This window comes from Curcuma longa, chromosome 4 (genome assembly GCF_044706935.1).
Source record: "Curcuma longa cultivar G26 ecotype Majalengka, Jawa Barat chromosome 4, ITB_CL_G26_1.1, whole genome shotgun sequence".
NCBI classification, from domain to species: domain Eukaryota; kingdom Viridiplantae; phylum Streptophyta; class Magnoliopsida; order Zingiberales; family Zingiberaceae; genus Curcuma; species Curcuma longa.
Window position 1 is genome coordinate 11,874,981 of NC_133864.1, and position 15,364 is coordinate 11,890,344.

General features: G+C 32.8%; 1 protein-coding gene across 1 annotated transcript in view; it reads right to left on the reverse strand.

Moving 5' to 3' along the window:
* Nucleotides 1–523: 523 nt before the first annotated feature.
* LOC141828606 (putative polyribonucleotide nucleotidyltransferase 1, chloroplastic) overlaps nt 524–15,364 on the reverse strand; it is a 28,100-nt gene continuing 13,259 nt past the window's right edge. The window contains exons 10-25 of the mRNA XM_074716059.1: nt 14,154–14,417; nt 12,164–12,238; nt 10,501–10,614; nt 9,485–9,577; nt 8,302–8,480; nt 7,904–8,087; nt 7,730–7,777; nt 7,516–7,588; nt 5,635–5,708; nt 5,430–5,537; nt 5,261–5,355; nt 3,250–3,313; nt 2,893–2,946; nt 2,757–2,798; nt 1,079–1,608; nt 524–956 (exon numbers count right to left, since the gene is read on the reverse strand). Of these exons, the coding sequence (XP_074572160.1) occupies nt 1,285–1,608; nt 2,757–2,798; nt 2,893–2,946; nt 3,250–3,313; nt 5,261–5,355; nt 5,430–5,537; nt 5,635–5,708; nt 7,516–7,588; nt 7,730–7,777; nt 7,904–8,087; nt 8,302–8,480; nt 9,485–9,577; nt 10,501–10,614; nt 12,164–12,238; nt 14,154–14,417 (1,791 nt within the window). The 3' untranslated portion in view covers nt 524–956; nt 1,079–1,284. The remainder of the gene's footprint in view (nt 957–1,078; nt 1,609–2,756; nt 2,799–2,892; nt 2,947–3,249; nt 3,314–5,260; nt 5,356–5,429; nt 5,538–5,634; nt 5,709–7,515; nt 7,589–7,729; nt 7,778–7,903; nt 8,088–8,301; nt 8,481–9,484; nt 9,578–10,500; nt 10,615–12,163; nt 12,239–14,153; nt 14,418–15,364) is intronic.

Below are 15,364 nucleotides of genomic sequence, written 5' to 3' on the forward strand. Positions count from 1 at the left end.
TGATTTATAGTTGAAGTAAATCAAGACAACTAAGTTAAAAGCAAGGTTGCATAAATTTGCATAGTTCATAAATCAATTCTTTTCATTTACTAGATCATTGAAATGCAATAAGTTATAATTAATTGAAACAATTTGAAGATTAAGTTAATTACATCACAAAGGCATTTTGGCATATAATTCAAGAAATAAACATTTGATTGACTAAAACTTCCAGAGCCCATACCAACATTTAAAGACAATGGATATAAAAGAAATTCAATAAGGATGGAGACAATTTAAACTTTTGCCATAATATATTTTGATAATTACTCCAATGCAGGAATTTAATCCAAATTGCTTAAAAAAATTATTATAACATACAAACAATATTTTCAGCTCTTCCAACGTAGTATATTTTCAATCTTTAAGTTATCATAGAAGAATACCTAAAACTTCCAACATTTATTGAAATTTAAACATGTAGATAGCATATAATAAAAACAATGAATCTCCAACTACTATCATTTTGAAGGACCACTGGATGTAACAATTAAACGAACTACATTGAATCAACTCATAGTTACAATTGTTGAAAATTAAGTTAATGGAGCATTTGTCAAGGATATGAGTTTAGTTTGGTATTCATGCACGAACAACTCAAACAAACTACCTTCAAGACATTCATCATTTCAGTTGTTGGAGAAACGTCTGAAATAAGTTAATGAAACATTTATGAAGGTCGTGAATTTAGTTTCATATTCTCCTCTCCCTCTCACCCAAAACGTTTGACCCAAAACGATTGCCCCAGTGCTTTAGTTGCTCTTCTTCGTACTTGGTTATCTCTTCCTGGTTGGATCAAAATAAAGATGCAGTGGGCATATTGCCTTCCAACTAATGCAAAAGAGGGGATATGTTAATGCATCAAAGCACCAGTTCACTGGTATTTGGAAAATCTCTGAACTGAAATGCCATAAACCCTGTTTCAAAGTTCAATTGGATGATCTAATTAGTTCCTACTCAGGCATGAAGGAAATGACAATGGTAATTGGTAAAAGAATATATTCAAGAGTAAAAGAAACTAGCATCTTCTTTTCTGCACCTTCAAATCTTCTGCTGGATTATATTCCATTTCTTGGGACTTCCAAGTTAAGCTATAAAGGAATATGAATCAATTTCAGGGTTTGGTACTTCAAACTAGTCAGATGTAATAATCAAATCTTGTTAACTGCTAATCACCCAATTTTCACTTCCTGTTTAGGCATGTCTTCAATGGAACCACAGCAGCATTTGTTTTATATGTGATCATCAGTTAGTCTTTGTCGACAAAGTATCTTTAACAGGACTAGCTGATTTCCTCAGCTTTTCCTGGGATTTGTCATTCATACTTTCTTGAGCTGAGGTAAGTACCTTAGGTGGAACTTTGATCATTTTCTTAGGATTCTCAAATTTTTCTGCAGGTCTTCCAGTTTTATCTTTTCTCAGAGGCTTCTTCACTATGATTGTAGTAGGACTATCTTCAGGAGGAATGTTCTCTTTCATGGAGTTATTTGTTTGTTTACCACTGTTGTCCAGATCTTCATCAGGAAGAAGGGCTCGACGGCTTAATCGAAGATGACCCTTTTGGTTAATCTAGAATCCAAATATTGCCATCCACAAAGGTTAAATCCAGATAAAATTAAGAGAATAAAAGCACCCACCAGTTCACAATCTTTAATTGGTAGGAAATGAAAGAAATATGAGTGCACAATATTTGAAAAGGCCAATGCAGCACCAACTTGTATATATGAAGTCTGATTAGTTATGCTTAATTAACAAAGTTGAAGATATATCCAGATTGACCTGCCTCATACCTGCTTTTATATGAAACTTCTTTATTGTCTACACTTTTCTACTTTTATGTTGTTATAATTCTGTATAATTATAAAGACAATATAAGCATCACGAGCACTAGGTACACTAACAAACAAGCAAAATTCCTCGCCCTAGGTGGCAGTAGACCATTTAACCCCTCCTGCTGAAGGAATAAATAAATAAATATATAAATAAATAAATATATATATATATATATATATATATATATATATATATATATATATATATATATATATATAATTTCAGCAGTACAATTTTGTCTTATGACCCAAACTCTAGACATTATGGCAATCCTAAAATCCTGTTTGAGATTGGAATTTGAATTCTTGGCCAAATTATTTGATCTAATATTAGACAAATATGATCAAAGATTACCAACAAATGGGAAACAACATTTAGATATATTTCGAACATATACAAATCAACCAAACAAACAAAATAGACAAAATTAAATATTTGATTAAAGCATAACTACTATATTCATCAGACAATGCAACATCATTCAGAATCATCACTCTCAAACTGAAGCTCAAAAGTTTACTCTATACCTACATGAAGCTGATCATTTTGATCAAACCACTAAACTAAGTGACAACATAATAGCTTTTATTCAAGTTCCTCATTTGTTACTAAGAATTCTGACGAGGATGGATCAGGTATATCAGGTATATTAACTAGTTTACAAATCATATATTTGTGCATGTGTAGGGAAAACAGAATCTTATAAACAGAAAAGATGTAATATTGAGCTTAATGGAGTGTAACTTTCTTCTTAATGCAGTTTAAATTGTATCACAAAAAGATTAACTGAAACAGGCTAAGAAAAAACTAAAAATCCTAGTTTAAGGCAAAGCTAAGAGGGAAGCACAGGAAATGAGTTAGGTAAATGTGAATAGTCAACTAACCTCAATAAGTTTCACATCGATGCGGTCTCCCACTTTTACGACCTGAAATAAGGTACAAAGCAAATGAGAGTTGATCAATTCAATGGACATGATGTGTGCGAGTATGATAAACAAGAAGAAGAAATATTGTTCTTACATCTTCAGCCTTGGCCAACCAAGTAGAACTAAGTTCACTGATATGACATAGGCCCTATTGTAAATGAAGAAGGCAGCATAAATTAAATAATAGAATGGCGAACAGTTTAGAGCAGAAGTAACAACACAAAGATAGCCATGCATATCTTCACAAAGAAGCATAATAGACAACATAGATGTAAAAAACTTCTCATTGTAGCATTTAAGAGACTACAACACATTTAGTAACCATATGTTTGGACTAATAGGAGTATCCATTAATATATTTTGGCATCAATAGTAAGAAAAATTATCATGAAAAAACCATTATATTGATTCTATTAGTAAGTGTTGAACAGTGCGTCAAATTATGGACAACCTCTCTTCCTGGTGCAATTTCTACGAAGGCTCCATAAGGTGCTATTGATTTGATTTCACAATTCCTGTGTTCAATTAGAAGAAAATGTGTCAGTTTCTGAAAAAAAAATATTGGAACAATATCATGAGACAAAACATCAGTTCCCTTCATCCACTAATTGCAGCCATAATTGAAATACCTGACTTAATACAATTAATATCTTCAATCTTTGAAATGTCATTCATATCCAGAAATTTTATCAGCACATCAAACTTGCTAGGTAAACTTCATGTTAGATACCTCTTTCTCAATGGACCTATATGTAATCACAGGGTTGTAAAGTTATAAATACTTAGGGCAAGGAAAACCCTAATAATATTCTCACTCACTCCAACATGGTAGGTATCAGAGTCATTTCCTCTTTCATCTCATGCAGCCTGTAAATCTTGTGGTGACCTAGGTGTTCACCTACTCACGTGATGTTGCTTACAACACTTCTAACAACTGCCCGCACCCTCACGCAAATGACGAAACCCTCATGTTGGTACTCATTACATGACACTGCTCACTTTGCACTCTCTCAAAAGAACTTATTGCACAAGTTGGATTCCCCATAGTGACACCTTAGTCACTTGAAGTAATTGTGCAACACCAATTCACCCAAGTGCTGACTCAACTGCCCACTCCTCTGTGTGCTATGTCTCTCTATTTAACCACATAGCAAATTGTGCTCATTTTTTTATTTTCTTTGGCCTCCAATTTCATAGGCAAAGGTTGATTTTAGAGTCATAGTTAGTTTCAACCAACATAGAGAGTTGTTTAGAGATCCTTGATATGTTGATACTGGGTATGACTTTTTGTTGTACTTTCATTTGGTTCATATGACATTTTGATACTTTATAATTTACTGTAGTATTTTCTGTAGAAAAAGAAATGAATATATGCTTTGTTGAACACCTCTTATTTATCTTGGGTTATTGATTGTTAATTACAGTTCTTGATTAACTATTATTGCACTACCACTAAACAACTCTTAGTCGTGACTACTAATGTGATAACAGGACATGAGAGACACTAATTGATCTAGAATCTACTAAAGCGTGCTGGGATGAAATTCATATGGTTTTACTCATTTGATCTTTTAATTTATATTTTCTACAATTAAAATATATATATATATATACCAACTAACTAGAATTAAAAACGAATTACTTTTTTTTTTTACTTTAATGTATGTAGAGATGCTCTTTTTTTTTTAAATATATATATATATATAGCAGTGAGATAATTAATTACATTAGAATTTTGGAGAACCAAATAAAAGAATAACAAATGTTAGTTAAATTTATCTAAACAAGCTTCGGTGTGTGTCAAAGCATGCTAAAGCAGACCGAGTATTGACACCAAACAACACTTATCGACATGAGATGCACAAGAGAGATTATTCGTGCCCACTGATATTATATTTCAATAATTTATCAAAATGGTAAGTTTTGATTTTGCCGCAAACACAATAAGGTACTAAACCATTAAATATGTTAATTTTTTCAAAATAAGGATACGTGGCTAGATAGGAAAGGATCCAAATTTTAGACATGGGTATAAAGACAAAAAAAAAGTCTTATATATAGCTAAAATGAAGTTGTTAATTAATATATCACTTAAATTATATTATATATTGATCAATATAACATAAGCCTCGTACAAAGCCCAACAAGAGGTAGGTAAGCTTCCTCTGCTAATCTAATATAACATGAGCATCCTACAAAGCCCAACAAGCTTCTTCTTTGCTTTTGTTCTAACTCATTATTTACATCTTTCTCTTGTCTTAGATGAGTCCAGTTTGTGAGACTCTTTTTGTGCTTGCACTGTGTCATGCAGACACAAGTATGGGAGGGGTACGATTAACAAAGTCCTGATTGGTCTTAGCAAACAGTAAATGACTACACAACCCAATGAGGATCCCTTTTGAAAAAAGATGGTTTAAAGTACCCATATATATCTTCCAAGTACTCTACCAGTAAGATCTTACCTGTAAATATCACCAACAGTTGGAACCATTGTCAAATTGGCTATGATAGCTTTTGATTTCTCTAAGCTGGACAGGTCCTTTGCAGTAATCTTAATCTGAGAGATGAAGTTATTCCATGTGAATGTCAGACGTGGAATGAGTACCTAAAAACAGTTCAAGCAATGCTTACTAGGCCAGTATCTTCTGCATCAATAAAATCTACACCGGTATCCTCGATGATGCTTTTAACCTTTTTCCCACCAGTGCCAATGATTATATTGAGTTTGTCAGGTTTAACCTGAAACAAAGTTGATGAGCCTTTGACAGAGAAGGCATGGCAACAGTATAAAATTAAAAAATATTATCAAATAGAACAAGGAAACTCAATTGATTACCTTCATAATATGAATAATTGGAGCATATTCCGAAAGCTTCTTTGATGGTTGGGGGGAGCTCTTCATCATTTCATCTGAAAATAAAATCTTGATTTACTGGTTTCTTTTGATAGGATATACAAAAAAAAATTATGTGAGAATTAAAAGGCAAGTCCTACCACACTTGCACCTCTCGTATATGTTATTGGTATCCACCTTTGTTGTTTATGGCATTGAACAACTGGATAGGAGTTCAGCCGCTTACAATTTGACATATTATGGGTAAATGTTATTTCATACCCCATAACCAGCACCATTTTTCCTTGATTTGTATAAATATTTATTTCTTTCCTTGATTTCTTTATCCGTTTGACCTTCATGTTTCACACATCTAAAGTTATTAAATCTCTAAAACCTTTACCTAACTTTGGCAGCCCGGCGATATTCTTCACCACTTCTTAGTTCCCGGGTTGCACAACAGTTATTGTCCATTGAACTTTATTCTTGTAACCTTTTTACCCCAATTTTCACTACTTATAATTCTTCAAGATAACTTATTCATACAACTTCATCATAACAGCAACTCTCTATACTCTACGCCAAGAATTGATCATCATATTCCTTATTTTATTATCAATCTTTTCATTACAGATTTCTTCTTTATTCATTCCACCTTTGACATTATTTTTAAAATATCATCATCTTGTAAAACTAGAAACATTTTGTTTGGTTGTCACATTTCCTAAGATCATAGAGGGATAACAAAAAAAAATGGAGGGATGACATGCATCTAGCATACCCAAAACAGTTGAGACTAACATAATGAATGCTGTTGACATTTCATACAACCTATATCCACCTTGTTTATAGGTGTTGATTAGTTATGCAGACCCAAAGTATGACTTAACATTTTCTGCACATAAATTTTTCTACTTTTCTAGAAAGGAGAAACAACTGATAGGTATCACTTGCTTTATTTCTTCCCCAAATTCAAAGCTTCAATGTGTAATATTTTCCTATGCTCTCCCAGAATGCCTGGCTGTTCCCTCAAGTGTAGGTTTATAGTCATAAGTATATTATGAATAATATCACTAATATTTTTCAAAATTCATATTGATTTGACCACCCGATCTTAATTAAGGGGCATAAAGTACACTAATTTTCCAATTATCTTGACTTTGAAAACTTCATTCTTAATAATTATTCATCATCATACCTACTCATTTTTATGTTAGGTATACCAAATTCTAAAACATATATTGTCTATTTTTCTAGTCTCTTCTCTGACCTATATTTCATTTCCCTGAAGTATATTAGGTTTATTTGTCTCCTAATCATGCATTTACTTGCACTGGCCAAAAAATGAGAATCCTAGGTGCATGCACTGTGTCACATGTGACTGATGAAATAGCCCTAAAACAAATCCAATTAACATCAATGCTCACAAACTCTAGACCCGCTTTATGTTGGTTGTCTAGTTGTCGGTGTGTTACATAATTTTTAACCTTTTTCATATCTTAACTTAGAACTGGATTGGCAGTTTTCTATTGCATTGTAACATCTAGTAAATAAAAATATTGGATATGATTGATTTTGGATAAATATTCTAGAATGGTCCATAATCAGGCTAGTAATAATGTGGTACCCTCTGAGAAAGCTAGTTGAGTGCACTTAAAATGCCTTTGTTCCCCCTATGTACTACCAATAACTTGAAGAACTTTACAATGTATTCTTGAATAGAGTAGAAATTAGTGGAAGCCTTGAGACTACATGGCACAGATATAGTTTGCATTAGCCAATAGTAAAATGGGTATTTAGAAATGTAGTGAATCATTTGTCAAAAAACTTATGCAATAAAGTTACCATAATATAGCATGCCACTCGCCAGACAATGTAGCTCACCTAGAACATGTTTACGCCCATTTCTTGCTTGAATAAGTGCTTTCTGCATTACTGGCAAAGTGATCCCTTCAACCTATAAAAGCACAGGAAGTCAATGAAGACATAAACACCCTCCACATGCATATTGAGTTCATACAGCTGACTTGATGCAAACATAATAGACGTGTACAACATGAAAAAAAAAACTTATATGGTTCTCAGAGCAATCGACAACCTTGATGTCCATCTGAAATGCAGTAATACCATTCTCATCACCAGCAACCTGCAAAGTTAAATAACTAAGAATGAAGTTGTTCTTGAGATATATTAGTACTGAATATAAAAAAAAACATACAAATTCAAAAGCGAAAAATGTTATTTAAACAAGAAAATAGCAACCAGGTCCTACCTTAAAATCCATATCTCCAGAAGCATCCTCAGATCCAGTAATATCAGAGAGAATAAGTGGGGTCCCATCTCCTCCAAATTCTTTAGTATCCATGACCATACCCATTGCAATACCAGCAACAGAAGACTTAATAGGAACTCCCGCATCTAAAAGTGCTAAGCAACCACCGCAGACCGATGCCATACTGGAATTGATCAAAAAAAAAAAGTTAAAAAAAAAAAGGACTTCGCTATAGTCATCACTTCAAATATATACATAAACACACACACAGACACAACAGACACACACTTGTAAACTACTTGTCAAAGAGTTGACTGCTTGCAGAGAGAGAGAGAGAGAGAGAGAGAGAGAGATTTATGCACATCATGCAGGAAATGAATTTGCTAATGAAAGATTACCTTGATGACCCATTACTTTCAGTTATGGTACTCTCAACTCGAATAGTATAAGGAAAGTCCTCTTCAGAAGGCAAAACAGGCTCGATTGCCCTTTCAGCAAGCATTCCATGACCAACCTCTCTCCTACTGGGAGCTCCTAAGCGCCCAACTTCACCAACACATGATGGTGGAAATGAGTACTGAAATAAAGTTCCGCAGATATAATACAGCATTACAAGGGATCAGATCTAACATACTGAATCTTGTTAGCCTCAACTTGCATATCCTAATTGATCGTTAGATTCAATCAAACATGGAGAAAGAGACAAACAGTGATCAACTACTGTTTTAGACAAATGCACTTAGATATACAGTATACTACTGTTTTCGTGATCAACTACAATTAAGTGCCTCTTCAAGATCATGATTCCAGTTTCACAGTGAGACGCCTGGTACAACTGAACCTATTATAACAAGGAAATCTCAATTGTTAGATTAGAATTCTTAACTGGATACGTGCAACACTGGCAAGAAAGCAACACTATGGAAGTTTTATCAAGCTGTTGTTTTGACCAATGTTAAATGTCCTAAACTGGTTTCTTCCGGTGTCTTATTTTTTGATATGAGAAATTGTACCTTGAAGGGGGCAAATGGAATAGCATCTTGTTATTTGTCCATGTATCACAGACCATTGTGTTTGTTTTCATACTCTGCCATCCAAGATACGAAAACTATGTGGAGAATTTTGAAAAAGCAAATACAATTTTGGTGGTGAAATGAAATTTCCTTATAAATTATTAAATTACAGGACAAATTTCATATTAGTAAAGTCATCATATACAAGTCTATATGAACTTATAAAGAAACAAGCTAAAAAAGTTATCTATTTAACATGAATGTGGCAACTCAAAAAAAAAAAAATGTTGCACAATTATCAAAATTGGAAGTTCAGCGTTCAGACTATCCTTGTTAAAAGCATTGAAGTTGAGCCACTTCTAATAATTACCCTAAAGGTAAGAAGCATATCAGAAACAACTGTCATCATATCTTATATTGCTGTGACAATTGAACGAACATGTAATCGGTCAATTAGCATGATCATATGAAAAAAAATTATATGATAATCAAAAAATAAAAACAAAAGAAATAATATTCTGCTCAAAGATTATTAATATATATGAATTTCCACAGAAATAAGACACACCTGAAGATAGAATCTCTTTAGATCTTCCGTATCTACAAGATTATCTAGTCTTTGTGCCATTTGCTTGTCCCCAAGAGTGACCACTGCAAGTGACTGAAAAACCATAATGTCAAAGGCAGATTTCATGAATCTTAAGAACATCCTTCTATCTGAAAAACATGGAGAATTGCCCCAAGTTAGGGCTCATAAAGTTGAAAACCCAACCAAAGCCTTTTGGTTGAAAATGACCAGCAAGTAGCTTTGTCTCAAAAATACCACTTTTTTGTTTGCAAAACATCTTCATGGACAAAATTTGGGATATGATTACGTGTATTTTTTGTTTTTGCAATCATTTTTGAACTCAAATTTTTTTAACAATATTTTTGAACTTTTTACATTTTCTCAGTATGTTTAAAACTTCATAAGTATTTTGAACCATGATTTGAATGGCATACCAAGCTGAGTAAAACAGTCAAATATCTAATAAATTACCAAAACTCAATAATAGTTAGCACAGATGATGTCTCTCATGTCATTGTGCCAATAATGTTTCAAGTTGATGAATATCATTTCACCTCTTAGCATGCTAATCAATATAAATTGAGATAATTTTTTTTTAGTTTGTGTCAATACAAAAATAATATCAAAATCGGGCAATTGCAGATGGAAAATAAAATTTAAACTTAAGTATATAATTGTCTTGTCTTCTTCATCCTTCCAAGTCTAATTTTTCACTGACTATACAACAAAATATCAACACGATACTAAAATAGTATCATGCCACTCAAAAACCGAAATATTGGCACCAATCAAGATTTTGATTTTTGAACCTTGGAAATTACTATTGTTCAATTAACAAAAGAATAACTACTCACCACTATGTGATCACATAGTAAACAACTAAGCTATACATTAATTCCCAGCTGCCAGTAAAAGCTTACTTTAACATGACTCAGTTAAACAATAACAAAAAGAACAGACATATTAAGAGAATCTTTATGCTGAAAATTGCAAATTAGAGCTTTAGTTCATTTTACCTGTGTTTCTCCACGAGTGAACAATGCACTTCCATGTGCCCTAGGAAGTAATCCACATTGTGAGTTTATTGGGCGGATTTCTGTTGGTGTTCGACCATCACTACGTCTTCCATCCTGTGCTTGGAAGTGTATAAACTTTAACAAAGCTAAAAAATTGAGTTAAGAGTGTGATAGTTGATGTTCGTCATTCTTGAGTTCTCAAATTTAAGGACTAGATGAATTGATTAATTAACATAGTAATGTTGAAGCAAATAATTTAAAGGGCATAATGTAAGAAGACTACTGATGTTGGGTAGACAAATTGTACCCTGAGATAGATCCAACATTATAATAAAGCATTACTTTAGAAGTGGTATCTGTCATGAAAATTTAAAGCATGAAGTACGCCAGGAAAAAGGTTACAGGAAACAAAAACATAATCTTAATTAAATAATATCTTCAAAACAATTTATACAAGCACAAACAATACAAGGACCATGAAGTGATTGTCCTGAGAATAATGTAACCAAAAGATGTTTCCCATTATCTAATTAACCATAAAAAAGCCTGCAGCAAAGACTCAATTGTCCAAGTTTGAGTTGTTGTTTTTTTCTCACTATTGATTTTGCATTTTGCATTTTAGGATTTCATAGAAAGAAATGTTGTCTAATGCAATTTGTACTTGTACTTTAATATTTGGTTGGTTACTTGTGCATTGAAATAGAAATGAATCAGGATCAAATTGATTTGGATAGAGATTAAATTACAACTCAAATTTGGTTTATAGTTGGATTTGATTATTTAGGATCAGACCAAGTGATGGCACCTGAAGGAGGTGCCATTGCAATTAATTATATCTAAGATGATGTCCTTTCTTTTCCATGTGATTGATTATGATTCAACTATATGTTTAATTGATTGGAATTTGCTGAAGTGTGTAATTGAGGGATGGTGAGTGGCTCCTTATGCTCATTGTGATCAAATTAAGCTTTAGTACTTCTATTATCACACATAATAATATATGATAGTACTTTATATCAATAAAGAGTATTAGCTAAACTCCCAAAAATCACATCGATGTTCAATGTTCTCAAACTTAGCAGTAAGATTGTTACTATCACACATAATAATTCTCGAACAGATCTTTCCGAGCCAACCAACAATTCAACTCCAAAATAATAAAAAAAATGTGTCAAGGTGCAATCTACAACCCCTCTTTCTATCTCAAGGTTATATCGACGACTAGGTTTGGTGGCCCATCATGTGCTGCAAAAATTTCTAACAGTTGTGTGTGTGTGCGCGCGCGCATGTAAGATATTGCGTATGTAGTGGAGAAGACTTATGGCATATTATATGTGAAGGGACAGATCCATCGATCTCAGAGAGAAAATGTGAGGGAGTTGGTTTATTGTGATTTTGACCCAAGAGAAATGTAATGTATTTGACGTGGGTAGTTGATTGAGCTACAAAGTCTGCAGATTAGGTCCCATTTTATGTTGGGGTTAAGATTTTGCAATTGTTTGGTATTCCATCTTGTGGAATTGTGTCCAGATCTGTAGGACCTATTTGCCGTCTACAAATGTGGATTTTTGCTCTTATTGGAATTCACATATTTGGATCTTATACTTTGTCTTGTGAAAGCATAACATGTATGTAAACTGCATCAGTATAATGAAAACAATACCTCCACAATCCGCTTCCTGAGAAAATTGGATGAAACTTCTTTAAACACCAGCTTCACATCAACTTCAGAGAATAACTAAATTATGACAAGATAGATGTTAAAGACATAGGAATATAAGAAAGGGGCATATAGAACAAAATTATTTACATATAAGCAATGCAAGGATTTACATGTAGATCAATAGAAGCTAAATGCACACTCTTGCAAAGCAATGATGACAGTGTTGACAGACTAAAATTCTTTCTCTCAGTCAAACTTGAGCAAAAAGGTGAGGCAAAATACAAGAGAAAATGGCTTCTGAAATAGAAGGATATCAGCCTAGTCCATGACAACATTGCTTTGACAAAACAGTTTCTTCACCATGTCTACTCAAGATAATAAGAGGAAGCAAATTTCCCAATGTCAAATCCAGCTAATACATGTGTGTTTTACCTGTTAGCACTTGACAAGATGTTCACCTATAAGAATTCCAATGATAAGAAAGAGGACAACATAGAATGACTGTTGTTCTCCACTCGCACGACAAGAAAAAAAAGGAATAAAAAGAAGGATCCAAATGTCAGTCCATATATTAATTAAGTTAAGAAAGAAAAATTGTCATATCAAAGACAATATGTATATTCCAAATCTAATTAGACATGACTCAAACTTGATAATTAACTAAGCAATCTAATGAAGAAATAAATACACTCAACCAACCACCAGCTAGTAGGTCAATATACGTGCAACAAATACTTGAAAAAACAATTACAGGTGGACTTTGTTTGGTACCTACAATATCTATTCTAAGAGTACCTAATATATATAATACAATATATCTAGTATAAGGTCATTGATTAATGTGCTTGAAACAAATATTTCAAAAATACAGTTCCAAGTGCACTTTGTTTGGTATATACATTATTTATTCTAGGAGTATCTAGCACCTATATTCAGCCAGTGAAGATGGATGCAAATTCCTAGTTTATAGTAAAACTTGAATTGTGGAAAGAAATATTCAGGAAACTAAAGGTTTAGATAAGTAGAACAAAAATTGAATAAAATAAATGCAATTCAATAAAATAAAATAAAAATTGATGGAATAATTAAGAGGGATGTTCATGAAATCCTGGTACAAGTTCTGGTTTCTAACCGAACAACACAGTTTTTGTAGTATGTCATGCCAACACACACACTGCATGCTTGGGTAAATTCAAATGAGTTTCATTTCTAATTCCTCTTCAACTTGACTGACCTCCAAATATAATCCTATTGCAAATAAAAAGTCAATTGAATTAAAATTTTAAAATAATAAATTAACAAGTTAACAATTGTAGTTATACCATGCAAGGTTCAAAATCTCAAATCATGCTGAAGTTTCGATCTTTGAGTGGAACAATATTGTTTCAATGGTGTAGATGTTCTGATAGATTGAAAGTTAAAAGAGGAGTGAGATGAAACAAAGAAAACAGATATTATTTGCCACATTGTATTGAATTTTTGCAATTTATCGGAACAAGATGTTTTAACCGTTTTGTCTGGCACAATATGAGATTTCAAACATGATTCTAACATATGTGAAGCAAGAAAAAATATTTAAAATGGCATCATCAATAGCCTATAGTTAAAAGTTAAATCTATTTGAGAAGAAAGTGCAAGGGTAGAGTCAATCTTATAAAAACAATAATTTAAATTAATTTAAATATTTTTTTAAGATATAGATTTTCATTAAGCACAATTGAGGGATAAGAGTCATATGGCCATCCTCAAATAATTGGCACGGCTTAACAACTATTCACGTTAGTAAAAAGAGCTTGATTGGAGGATAATTTAGTAGGCACATCTACCAAAGACTTCTCAGGTCTCTGATGTTGATGAAGAAACCAAAGGTCAAATCACAGTCCTTCAAAGAGAAGCTATACAGTAATCAATCAAAATAGAAAAACTAGAAATAAAGCAATATGTTATACACCTACAAACAATTACCATTTAGAAGTCAAGGGAAACTCACCAAGGGCATAGGTTTACGCAAGACAGGCTTTATATGGACATCACCTTCATCAACTTCACCATCAGCAACTATAAGATCATCTTCCTCTTCGTCCACATAAATATTATCAGAGTCTTCAGCTGCTCCAAAGGTATCCTCTTTGAAAATGTAGCCTTCTTCTGTAAGTACCTTTAATACATTTTCTTCTATAGCAGAAAGAGCCCTTCTTCTTGGTATTTTGTGTTTTATTTGTAGTGCTTTTATCAAATCATCCCCAGCAATGTCCTGAATACAAAAAAGACTTATTTACAAACAAAAAGAAAGAAGGTTGGCCTTGCAATGCAAATTCATCTGTGGCCTGTGGGACTAAATCATTGTTTAACCAAAAGACAAGAAAAATTTGTTAATATGCAAGTATATTTAGTCATAAATGTACAAGCACATATCCATGTAAATATAGATAAAGAATATGCTTAATATCGCATTATTATGTCTATTCACCAACTGGTTTCATATTCACGGTTTGTCAAATCATCAATTTCCACAAGTCAATATTGAATAGTTCTCTACCCTTTGCTTTTCCAATTAGCCGATAATGGATAGGAACTTGCAAACATCATAGTCATATCTTGAATTCAGCTAGAATGCTCTAAATGGCCTCCAATCTGTCATCGACACCATGCATTGGAACGTCAATGCATCGTGCTAGAATAGTATCTTTCTAGTCAAAGACCGAGACTACAACACGACTCGAGATTTTAAACCTTCATGAGTGGTATCGAGTTTCGGTGATTTACTAGAATGACACATTTTGATCGTTTTGATTGGCACAGTATGAGATTTCAAACCATGAGTGATAGATTTGCTAACCAAGTCCTAAGAGATGCTAAGATTTAGTCTATTTATTACAAGAAGATAGGTATTCATAATAGTTTTTTGCCAACTCGAGAGGGAGTGCTAGAGACCTAAAGGTAAATACCGAAGGCCGCCTAATTGTAAATATTCTCACTTAGAGTATTAAAGCTAACATTATAGTGACGAATAATGCCTAGAGGTAGAGGGGGCTATAGAGGGGAAGATTCAATAATTTTCTCATTAACTCATGAGTTATAATAACATACATATTTATGGATAGATTATAAGTAATATCAATATATATTACATTAGAAATATACTTTATAAGTTTATATATTATACTTAAGTTAAAAATTAGTATCAATTATTATAAATTA